The sequence below is a fragment of the Petromyzon marinus genome (genome assembly GCF_048934315.1).
Source record: "Petromyzon marinus isolate PM22_M1 ecotype Great Lakes invasive population chromosome 70 unlocalized genomic scaffold, UKy_Petmar_22M1.pri1.0 chr70_unloc.2, whole genome shotgun sequence".
In the NCBI taxonomy this organism is placed as follows: Eukaryota; Metazoa; Chordata; class Hyperoartia; order Petromyzontiformes; family Petromyzontidae; genus Petromyzon; species Petromyzon marinus.
In genome coordinates this window covers 862,628-876,389 of record NW_027422604.1, presented here as the reverse complement: position 1 = coordinate 876,389, position 13,762 = coordinate 862,628, and the positions used below count along the sequence as shown (strand labels likewise).

The window sequence follows — 13,762 nt, the reverse complement described above, 5'->3', positions numbered from 1 at the left end:
CGTGAACTAAACGTGAAGTGAGCTTCTCACGTGAACTAAACGTGAAGTGGGATTCTCACGTCAACTAAACGTGAAGTGAGCTTCTCACGTGAACTAAACGTGAAGTGAGCTTCTCACGTGAACTAAACGTGAAGTGACCTTCTCACGTGAACTAAACGTGAAGTGAGCTCCTCACGTGAACTAAACGTGAAGTGAGCTTCTCACGTGGACTAAACGTGAAGTGACCTTCTCACGTGAACTAAACGTGAAGTGAGCTCCTCACGTGAACTAAACGTGAAGTGAGCTTCTCACGTGAACTAAACGTGAAGTGAGCTTCTCACGTGAACTAAACGTGAAGTGAGCTTCTCACGTGAACTAAACGTGAAGTGAGCTCACGTGAACTAAACGTGAAGTGACCTTCTCACATGAACTAAACGTGAAGTGAGCTTCTCAGGTGAACTAAACGTGAAGTGACCTTCTCAGGTGAACTAAACGTGAAGTGAGCTTCTCACATGAACTAGACGTGAAGTGACCTTCTCACGTGGACTAAACGTGAAGTGAGCTTCTCACGTGAACTAAACGTGAAGTGACCTTCTCACATGAACTAAACGTGAAGTGAGCTTCTCAGGTGAACTAAACGTGAAGTGACCTTCTCACATGAACTAAACGTGAAGTGAGCTTCTCAGGTGAACTAAACGTGAAGTGACCTTCTCACATGAACTAAACGTGAAGTGAGCTTCTCAGGTGAACTAAACGTGAAGTGACCTTCTCACATGAACTAAACGTGAAGTGAGCTTCTCAGGTGAACTAAACGTGAAGTGACCTTCTCACGTGGACTAAACGTGAAGTGGACTTCTCACGTGAACTAAACGTGAAGTGAGCTTCTCACGTGAACTAAACGTGAAGTGAGCTTCTCACGTGAACTAAACGTGAAGTGAGCTTCTCACGTGAACTAAACGTGAAGTGACCTTCTCACGTGAACTAAACGTGAAGTGAGCTTCTCACGTGAACTAAACGTGAAGTGGGATTCTCACGTGAACTAAACGTGAAGTGAGCTTCTCACGTGAACTAAACGTGAAGTGAGCTTCTCACGTGAACTAAACGTGAAGTGAGCTTCTCACAAGGACTAAACGTGAAGTGACCTTCTCACGTGAACTAAACGTGAAGTGAGCTTCTCACGTGAACTAAACGTGAAGTGACCTTCTCACGTGAACTAAACGCGAGTTTCGAAATGTGGAGGGCGAAAAAAAACGGAGGACCCCGAGAAAAATTCCTCGCGGCCACGGGAAGAGAGAGAGACGCAGACTCCAAATATACAGCAGCAGCAGGGTCGAACCCACGACCTCCTGCGTACCAGGCGAGGTAGTCAACATCTCCTAGCCACCGTGATGATGATGGGAGAGAGAGAGACGCAGACTCCAAATATACAGCAGCAGCAGCAGGCGTCGTCAGGGTCTGGATCGAACCCACGACCTCCTGCGTACCAGGCGAGGTAGTCAACATCTCATAGCCACCTCGGCGGAGTTGACACAGCTGGGCCGTCTGGTATCATTTGTCATTTGAACACGTGACGGGGAGTAGCGGCAGGCTTCCTCGATCCAATGTCATCCATAAGAGGTTTTGTTCGGGGGGGGGGGAGGGTGGCTTCAGTGTCAATGTGAGTCGTTAAACCCACGACCACCACCACACGACACGGCCAATCGGTAAGGAGGTTTGTGTCGCGCATAAACAAAACGCGGCCAATTTAGTTACTAGTTTAGCACTAACTGGCTGTGTGTTGGAGAGTAAATACAATGTCCCCGTGTCTCCCTATCCCCGTGTCTCATGTCCCCGTGTCTCGTGTCTCCTGTATCAACTGTCTCCGTGTCTCGTGTCCCCGTGTCTCGTTTCCCTGTATCGCCTGTCTCCGTGTCTCGTGTCCCCTGTATCGCCTGTCCCCGTGTCTCGTGTCCCCTGTCTCCGTGTCTCGTGTCCCTGTGTCCCCTGTATCGCCTGTCCCTGTGTCTCGTGTCCCCGTGTCCCCTGTATCGCCTGTCCCCGTGTCTCGTGTCCCCTGTATCGCCTGTCTCCGTGTCTCGTGTCCCCTGTCTCCGTGTCTCGTGTCCCCTGTCTCCGTGTCTCGTGTCCCCTGTCTCCGTGTCTCGTGTCCCCGTGTCTCGTGTCCCCTGTATCGCCTGTCTCCGTGTCTCGTGTCCCCTGTCTCCGTGTCTCGTGTCCCCTGTCTCCGTGTCTCGTGTCCCCTGTATCGCCTGTCTCCGTGTCTCTGTCCCCGTGTCCCCTGCGTCTCACGTCCCCCCCCCCCTCCGTGTCTCCTCGCAGAATGCTGCCTTTCTCTACGGCCTTGGTCTCGTCTACTTCCACTACAACGCGTTCCACTGGTAAGCGTGCGTGCACCTAGCCTGGCGCGGAGCGCCGCCGCCGCCGTGATGTTGTCGAAACGGGTTTGCGAGTTTTCGAGTTTGTTTGGCATTTGCGCATCATCATCATCATCATCGTGTGACGGTGGCTAGGAGATGTTGACTACCTCGCCTGGTACGCGGGAGGTCGTGGGTTCCATCCCGACCCTGACGACGCCTGCTGCTGCTGCTGTATATTTGGAGTCTGCGTCTCTCTCTCTCTCATAATCACGGTGGCTAGGAGCTGTTGACTACCTCGCCTAGTACGCAGGAGGTCGTGGGTTCCCATCCCGACCCTGACGATGCCTGCTGCTGTATATTTGGAGTCTGCGTCTCTCTTTCTCATAATCACGGTGGCTAAGAGATGTTGACTACCTCGCCTGGCACGCAAGAGGTCGTGGGTTCGATCCCGACCCCTGACGCCTGCTGCTGCTGTGTATTTGGAGTTTTCCCGTCTCCCTCCCTCCCTCTTCCCCTCGTGGCCGCGTGGATTTTCTCTCTGGGTCCTCCGTTTCTTTTCCTCCACATTCAGAATCAACGTCGTGCATTTCCCACACCTCCGATTAGCACGGTTGGCTACGTACTGTGTAAAATAAGTTCAACACACACACACAGCACGGTTGGCTACGTACTGTGTAGAAGTTCAACACACACACAACACGGTTGGCTACGTACGGTGTAGAAGGTCAACACACACACAACACGGTTGGCTACGTACTGTGTAGAAGTTCAACACACACACAGCATGGTTGGCTACGTACTGTGTAGAAGTTCAACACACACACAGCATGGTTGGCTACGTACTGTGTAGAAGGTCAACACACACACAGCACGGTTGGCTACGTACTGTGTAGAAGTTCAACACACACACAGCACGGTTGGCTACGTACTGTGTAGAAGTTCAACACACACACAGCACGGTTGGCTACGTACTGTGTAGAAGTTCAACACACACACAGCACGTTTGGCTATGTACTGTGTAGAAGTTCAACACACACACAACACGGTTGGCTACGTACGGTGTAGAAGGTCAACACACACACAGCATGGTTGGCTACGTACTGTGTAGAAGTTCAACACACACACAACACGGTTGGCTACGTACTGTGTAGAAGGTCAACACACACACAGCACGGTTGGCTACGTACTGTGTAGAAGTTCAACACACACAGCACGGTTGGCTACGTACTGTGTAGAAGTTCAACACACACACAACACGGTTGGCTACGTACTGTGTAGAAGGTCAACACACACACAGCATGGTTGGCTATGTACTGTGTAGAAGTTCAACACACACACAACACGGTTGGCTACGTACTGTGTAGAAGGTCAACACACACACAGCACGGTTGGCTACGTACTGTGTAGAAGTTCAACACACACACACAACACGGTTGGCTACGTACTGTGTAGAAGGTCAACACACACACAGCATGGTTGGCTATGTACTGTGTAGAAGGTCAACACACACACAGCACGGTTGGCTACGTACTGTGTAGAAGTTCAACACACACACAGCACGGTTGGCTACGTACTGTGTAGAAGTTCAACACACACACAGCATGGTTGGCTACGTACTGTGTAGAAGTTCAACACACACACAGCACGGTTGGCTACGTACTGTGTAGAAGTTCAACACACACACAACACGGTTGGCTACGTACTGTGTAGAAGTTCAACACACACACAGCACGGTTGGCTACGTACTGTGTAGAAGGTCAACACACACACAGCACGGTTGGCTACGTACGTTGCGAAAGAAGTTCAACACACACACACACACACGGGGTATTTGACCCGCCGATATACATTCCCACGTGGTGATGAAGATGTGCCACGTGGTTGAGCACCTATGGTTGGTGATGGCCAGGTCAGGGACTCTGAACGAGAGCGACTGGCACGGCAACTCGGTGGGGGGCATCAACGCCTGGCACGTGTGAAATAACATCAAGTAGCGGAATAGTACTCGCAGAAAGAAAACACTGCTGAGGCAGTCTTGCCTGTGGTTGTACCGAAAGAACCAGGAAGTATGTAGAGTGTTTGTGGATGCTGCCACTCTACATTTCCACATGATGATGATGATGATGGAGCCACCACGTGGTTGAGCTTGCTATCGTTGTTGATGGCTAGGGATGTCCGCTGCTCGACAAGAATTCACGTGGGGCCTTTTAACGGCCCTTCCTTTTACACCTGGTGAAATAAATACAAAAGTTGGCATAGTTAGTTGGCGGTCTTTTAGCCCCCTTCCAACGAGGTGAGCGGTTTTGAGGGTGCACCTGCAGTGGTGAATGTGCGGTCAGGGTGCGTGTGTGTGTGTGTGCGGTAGTAAACATCGCCAGCACTGGCGGGAGACAAAGGCGGCCGGGCGTCGTCCACCAACCCCGTCGCATCCGTGCTGCTTTACAGCACTTGCCCCAACAGTCTGTTGAGAGGCTACACGGGGGACCTTTGTCTTGTGTGTGTGTGTGCAATTGTGTTGACTTGGCCCGTCCACTCCGAGGTCGACTCGGCCTCAAATGAGTACCTGGTGTAGCGGTGTGTAGTGAACATCGTTAGCACTGGGGAGACAAAGGCGGTCGGGCGTGGTGCTGGCCACCCACCCCCTCTGTGTGTGCCACAGTGCCGGTAGCCTTCACAGCTGCTGCTGCTGCTGCTCGCTAACGGCAACCACGAACACAAACGAAAGACAAAGGTCCCCCGTGTAGCCTCTAACAGACTGTAGGGGCAAGTGCTGTGAGTAGCGAGCAGCACCTATAGACACACAGACAAAGGTCCCCCGTGTAGCCTCTAACAGGCTGTAGGGGCAAGTGCTGTTAGCGAGCAGCAGCTGTGAAGGCTACCGGCACTGTGGCACACGAGGGGGTGGGTGGCCAGCACCACGCCCGGCCGCCTTTGTCTCCCCAGTGCCAGCGATGTTCACTACACACCGCTACACCAGGTACTCGTTTGAGGTCGAGTCGACCTAGGGGAGGTCCAGGACCGGTTCAGATAATCGTCACTGGTGGTGTTGGTGGCCGTGAGCGGGAATGGAACTCGGGTCGCCGGGTTCGTAGCGCAGCGTAGCGCTAACCGCTGCACCACCGCTCCCCACACACGTACATACACACACACGTACACACACACACGTACACACACGTAAATCCCCACTACCCTACCCTCTACCCCGCCCTATCCTCGACACACCCACCCCCCACTCACACCCACCACACACACAACCACACACACACACAACCAAAACCACACACACAACCCACACATAACCCACCCACATACAACCCACACAACACAAACCCAACCCACCCACACACGACCCACACACACCCACACACACACCCACACACACACCCACACAATCCACCCACACACAACACCCACACACAACACCCACATACACAACCAACACCCACACACACAACCAACACCCACACACACAACACCCAACCCACCCACCCACACACACGACCCACTCACACGCCCACACACACGACCCACCCACTCACACACACACACAATCCACCCACACACAACACCCACACAACCAACACCCACACACACAACCAACACCCACACACACAACCAACACCCACACACACAACACCAACCCACCCACTCACTCACACACGACCCACTCACACACACGACCCACACACACACATGACCCACTCACACACATGACCCACTCACACACCCACACACAACACAAACCCCACCCACTCACACACCCACACACTCACACACCCACCCACTCACACACCCACACACCCACTCACACACCCACCCACTCACACACCCACCCACTCACACACCCACCCACTCACACGACCCACTCACACACCCACCCACTCACACGACCCACTCACACACCCACCCACACACCCACTCACACACCCACCCACTCACACACCCACACACTCACACACCCACACACTCACACACCCACACACTCACACACCCACCCACTCACACACCCACCCACTCACACACCCACCCACTCACACACCCACCCACTCACACACCCACCCACTCACACACCCACTCACACACCCACTCACACACCCACCCACTCACACACCCACCCACTCACACACCCACCCACTCACACACCCACCCACTCACACTCACACACACTCACCCACCCACTCACACACCCACCCACTCACACACCCACCCACTCACACACCCACCCACTCACACACCCACACACTCACACACTCACACACCCACACCCACACACTCACACACCCACACACTCACACACCCACCCACTCACACACCCACTCACACACCCACTCACTCACACACCCACCCACTCACACACCCACCCACTCACACACACTCACACACACTCACCCACCCACTCACACACCCACCCACTCACACACCCACCCACTCACACACCCACCCACTCACACACCCACACACTCACACACCCACACACTCACACACCCACCCACTCACACACACTCACACACACCCACCCACTCACACACCCACACACTCACACACCCACACACCCACACACTCACACACCCACACACTCACACACCCACACACTCACACACCCACATACTCACACACCCACACACTCACACACACACTCACTCACACACCCACACACTCACACACTCACACACCCACCCACTCACACACCCACCCACTCACACACCCACCCACTCACACACCCACACACTCACACACCCACTCACACACACACCCACTCACACACCCACCCACTCACACACACACTCACACACTCACACACCCACTCACACACCCACTCACCCACACACCCACTCACACACCCACCCACTCACACACCCACCCACACACACACCCACCCACTCACCCACCCACTCACACACACACTCGCACACCCACACACTCACACACCCACTCACACACACACACACTCACACACTCACACACACACTCACACACACACACCCACTCACACACACTCACACACACTCACACACACACACTCACACACCCACTCACACACACACTCACACACACACTCACACACACACACTCACACACACCCACCCACTCACACACCCACACACTCACACACCCACACACTCACACACCCACACACTCACACACCCACATACTCACACACCCACACACTCACACACACACTCACTCACACACCCACACACTCACACACCCACCCACTCACACACCCACCCACTCACACACCCACCCACTCACACACCCACACACTCACACACCCACTCACACACACACCCACTCACACACCCACCCACTCAGACACACACACACTCACACACTCACACACCCACTCACACACCCACACACCCACTCACACACCCACCCACTCACACCCACCCACACACACACCCACCCACTCACCCACCCACTCAAACACACACACACTCACACACTCGCACACCCACACACTCACACACCCACTCACACACACACTCACTCACACACACACACACTCACACACTCACACACACACTCACACACACACTCACACACACACTCACACACACACACCCACTCACACACACTCACACACACTCACACACACACACTCACACACTCACACACACACTCACACACACACTCACACACACACTCACACACACACTCACACACACACTCACACACACACACTCACACACACACCCACTCACACACACTCACACACACTCACACACACCCACACACACACACGCGTGCGGGCTGTGTGCCCCTGTGCCCCCTGCAAGCCCAAGCCGGCGAGCGTCTGTGGGATACAAAGTCGGCACAGGGAACAGCTGGGCCCTCTACCCCCCCCCATCTCTCTCTATCGCTGAGCTGTGTTCGCCTGTGCCAGTAATATCCACGCGGGCGCGTGTGTGTGCGGCTGTATGTGTGTGTGTGCGTGCGTGTATGTGTGTATGTGGCTGTATGTGGCCGTATGTGTGTGTGTGTGCGGCTGTATGTGTGTGCGCGCTCAGCCTACACAGTCGCGGACACACACGTGTACTGTCCACTCTACACACACACACACACACGCGTATACTGTCCACTCTACACACACACACACACGTGTACTGTCCACTCTACACACGCACGTGTACTGTCCACTCTACACACACACACACGTATACTGTCCACTCTACACACACACACACACGCGTATACTGTCCCCACCACACACACACACGTATACTGTCCACTCTACACACACACGCGTATACTGTCCCCACCACACACACACACGTATACTGTCCACTCTACACACACGTATACTGTCCACTCTACACACACACACACACACGTGTACTGTCCACTCTACACACACGTATACTGTCCCCACCACACACACACACACGTATATTGTCCCCTCTACACACACACGTATACTGTCCCCACCACACATACACACACGTATACTGTCCCCTCTACACACACACGTGTACTGTCCACTCTACACACACACGTGTACTGTCCACTCTACACACACGTGTACTGTCCACTCTACACATACACACGTTTACTGTCCACTCTACGCACACGTCTACTGTCCACTCTACACACACACGCGTGTACTGTCCACTCTACACACACGCGTGTACTGTCCACTCTGCACACACGTGTGCTGTCCACTGTACACACACACACACACGTGTACTGTCCACTCTACACACACACGTGTACTGTCCACTACACACACACGTACTGTCCACTCTACACACACACATCTACTGTCCACTCTACACACACACATCTACTGTCCACTACACACACACGTGTACTGTCCACTCTACACACGCACATCTACTGTCCACTCTACACACACACATCTACTGTCCACTCTACACACACACGTGTACTGTCCACTCTACACACACACACGTGTACTGTCCACTCTACACACACGTGTACTGTCCACTCTACGCACACACGTACGTGTACTGTCCACTCTACACACACACACGTGTACTGTCCACTCCACACACACACACACACGTGTACTGTCCACTACACACGTGTACTATCCACTCTACACACACACGTGTACTGTCCACTCTACACACACACACGTGTACTGTCCACTCTACACACACACGTGTACTGTCCACTCTACACACACACGTGTACTGTCCACTCTACGCACACACACGCACTCACGCACGCTCACTCACACGCACTCACACTCTCACACTCATGCACACTCACACACACACGCACATTCACACACACACGCGTATACTGTCCACTACACACAAACGTATACTGTCCACTCTACACACACGCACACACGTGTACTGTCCACTCTACACACACACGTATACTGTCCACTCTACACACACATACGTGTACTGTCCACTCTACACACACACGTGTACTGTCCACTCTACACACACGTGTACTGTCCACTCTACACACACACGTGTACTGTCCACTCTACACACACGTGTACTGTCCACTCTACACACACGTGTACTGTCCACTCTACGCACACACACGTGTACTGTCCACTCTACACACACACACACGTGTACTGTCCACTCTACACACACACGTGTACTGTCCACTCTACACACACACACGCACTCACGCACGCTCACTCACACGCACTCACACTCTCACACTCACGCACACTCACACACACACGCGTGCACACTCACGCACACACTCACGCACCCACTCACGCACCCACTCACACACACGCACACACACACTACACACTCTACACACACGCACTCACACACTCTCACACTCACGTACACTCACGCACACTCGCACACACTCTACACACACACGCACACACACTCTACACACTCACGCACACACTCACGCACACTCACGCACACTCACACACACTCTACACACTCACACACTCACACACACACTCACACACACACACTCTACACACTCTACACACACACACGCACACTCTACACACTCATGCACACACACTCTACACACACACTCTACACACACACTCTACACACACACACTCTACACACACACTCTACACACTCTACACACACACACACTCTACACACTCATGCACACACACTCTACACACACACACTCTACACACACACACTCTACACACACACACACACACTCTACACACTCACACACACACACTCTACACACACACACTCTACACACTCACGCACACACTCACACTGGCGCGGGGGTGACTGGGCCCTAAGAGGCAGATCCACCACAGTCGAGATGGGGACGCGCCAGAGATTTGCATTAGCCAATCAGCTTCCAGCTCGCTCGCCCTCTCCCCCCTCCCTCTCTCCCTCCCCACCCCCATCTCATCTCCCCTCAATCTGTCACAATCTCCCCCCTCCACTTCCTTCTTAGACACTCACTCACTCCATCTCAAATCTCGCCTAAGACTTTGTCAACATTCTACCCCCCCCTCACTCGCTCGCAATCTCCCCCTGTTCCTACAGCCCCCCACTCACAATCTCCCCCTGTTCCTGTCAGCCCCCCACTCACAATCTCCCCCTGTTCCTACAGCCCCCCCCCCCCACTCACAATCTCCCCTGTTCCTACAGCCCCCCACTCGCAATCTCCCCCTGTTCCTACAGCCCCCCCCCACTCGCAATCTCCCCCTGTTCCTACAGCCCCCCCCCCACTCACAATCTCCCCCTGTTCCTACAGCCCCCCACTCACAATCTCCCCCTGTTCCTACAGCCCCCCACTCACAATCTCCCCCTGTTCCTGTCAGCCCCCCACTCACAATCTCCCCCTGTTCCTACAGCCCCCCACTCACAATCTCCCCCTGTTCCTGTCAGCCCCCCACTCACAATCTCCCCCTGTTCCTGTCAGCCCCCCACTCACAATCTCCCCCTGTTCCTACAGCCCCCCCCACTCACAATCTCCCCCTGTTCCTGTCAGCCCCCCACTCACAATCTCCCCCTGTTTCTACAGCCCCCCACTCACAATCTCCCCCTGTTCCTACAGCCCCCCACTCACAATCTCCCCCTGTTCCTACAGCCCCCCACTCACAATCTCCCCCTGTTCCTACAGCCCCCCACTCACAATCTCCCCTGTTCCTGTCAGCCCCCCACTCACAATCTCCCCCTGTTCCTACAGCCCCCCACTCACAATCTCCCCCTGTTCCTGTCAGCCCCCCCCCCCACTCACAATCTCCCCCTGTTTCTACAGCCCCCCACTCACAATCTCCCCCTGTTCCTACAGCCCCCACTCACAATCTCCCCCTGTTCCTGTCAGCCCCCCACTCGCAATCTCCCCCTGTTCCTGTCAGCCCCCCACTCACAATCTCCCCCTGTTCCTACAGCCCCCCACTCACAATCTCCCCCTGTTCCTGTCAGCCCCCCACTCACAATCTCCCCCTGTTCCTACAGCCCCCCACTCACAATCTCCCCCTGTTCCTACAGCCCCCCACTCACAATCTCCCCCTGTTCCTGTCAGCCCCCCACTCACAATCTCCCCCTGTTCCTACAGCCCCCCACTCACAATCTCCCCCTGTTCCTACAGCCCCCCACTCACAATCTCCCCCTGTTCCTACAGCCCCCCACTCACAATCTCCCCCTGTTCCTACAGCCCCCCACTCACAATCTCCCCCTGTTCCTACAGCCCCCCACTCACAATCTCCCCCTGTTCCTACAGCCCCCCACTCACAATCTCCCCCTGTTCCTGTCAGCCCCCCACTCACAATCTCCCCCTGTTCCTGTCAGTCCCCCACTCACAATCTCCCCCTGTTCCTACAGCCCCCCACTCACAATCTCCCCTGTTCCTACAGCCCCCCACTCGCAATCTCCCCCTGTTCCTGTCAGCCCCCCACTCACAATCTCCCCCTGTTCCTACAGCCCCCCACTCACAATCTCCCCCTGTTCCTACAGCCCCCCACTCACAATCTCCCCCTGTTCCTGTCAGCCCCCCACTCACAATCTCCCCCTGTTCCTACAGCCCCCCACTCACAATCTCCCCCTGTTCCTACAGCCCCCCACTCACAATCTCCCCCTGTTCCTGTCAGCCCCCCACTCACAATCTCCCCCTGTTCCTACAGCCCCCCACTCACAATCTCCCCCTGTTCCTGTCAGCCCCCCACTCACAATCTCCCCCTGTTCCTACAGCCCCCCACTCACAATCTCCCCCTGTTCCTACAGCCCCCCACTCACAATCTCCCCCTGTTCCTACAGCCCCCCACTCACAATCTCCCCCTGTTCCTACAGCCCCCCACTCACAATCTCCCCCTGTTCCTGTCAGCCCCCCACTCACAATCTCCCCCTGTTCCTGCCAGCCCCCCACTCACAATCTCCCCCTGTTCCTACAGCCCCCCACTCACAATCTCCCCTGTTCCTACAGCCCCCCACTCGCAATCTCCCCCTGTTCCTGTCAGCCCCCCACTCACAATCTCCCCCTGTTCCTACAGCCCCCCACTCACAATCTCCCCCTGTTCCTGTCAGCCCCCCACTCACAATCTCCCCCTGTTCCTACAGCCCCCCACTCACAATCTCCCCCTGTTCCTGTCAGCCCCCCACTCACAATCTCCCCCTGTTCCTACAGCCCCCCACTCACAATCTCCCCCTGTTCCTACAGCCCCCCACTCACAATCTCCCCCTGTTCCTACAGCCCCCCACTCAATCTCCCCCTGTTCCTGTCAGCCCCCCACTCACAATCTCCCCCTGTTCCTGTCAGCCCCCCACTCACAATCTCCCCCTGTTCCTACAGCCCCCCACTCACAATCTCCCCCTGTTCCTACAGCCCCCCACTCACAATCTCCCCCTGTTCCTACAGCCCCCCACTCACAATCTCCCCTGTTCCTACAGCCCCCCACTCGCAATCTCCCCCTGTTCCTGTCAGCCCCCCACTCACAATCTCCCCCTGTTCCTGTCAGCCCCCCACTCACAATCTCCCCCTGTTCCTACAGCCCCCCACTCACAATCTCCCCTGTTCCTACAGCCCCCCACTCGCAATCTCCCCCTGTTCCTGTCAGCCCCCCACTCACAATCTCCCCCTGTTCCTACAGCCCCCCACTCACAATCTCCCCCTGTTCTCTGTCAGCCCCCCACTCACAATCTCCCCCTGTTCCTACAGCCCCCCACTCACAATCTCCCCCTGTTCCTACAGCCCCCCACTCACAATCTCCCCCTGTTCCTACAGCCCCCCACTCACAATCTCCCCCTGTTCCTGTCAGCCCCCCACTCACAATCTCCCCCTGTTCCTGTCAGCCCCCCACTCACAATCTCCCCCTGTTCCTACAGCCCCCCACTCACAATCTCCCCCTGTTCCTACAGCCCCCCACTCACAATCTCCCCCTGTTCCTACAGCCCCCCACTCACAATCTCCCCTGTTCCTACAGCCCCCCACTCGCAATCTCCCCCTGTTCCTGTCAGCCCCCCACTCACAATCTCCCCCTGTTCCTGTCAGCC

General features: G+C 55.3%; 1 protein-coding gene across 1 annotated transcript in view; it reads left to right on the top strand.

Moving 5' to 3' along the window:
• The window catches only part of LOC142908107 (histone demethylase UTY-like), a 163,249-nt gene that overhangs the window by 62,274 nt on the left and 87,213 nt on the right, over nt 1-13,762 (top strand). The window contains exon 5 of the mRNA XM_076058334.1: nt 2,299-2,357. Within this exon, the coding sequence (XP_075914449.1) occupies nt 2,299-2,357 (59 nt within the window). The remainder of the gene's footprint in view (nt 1-2,298; nt 2,358-13,762) is intronic.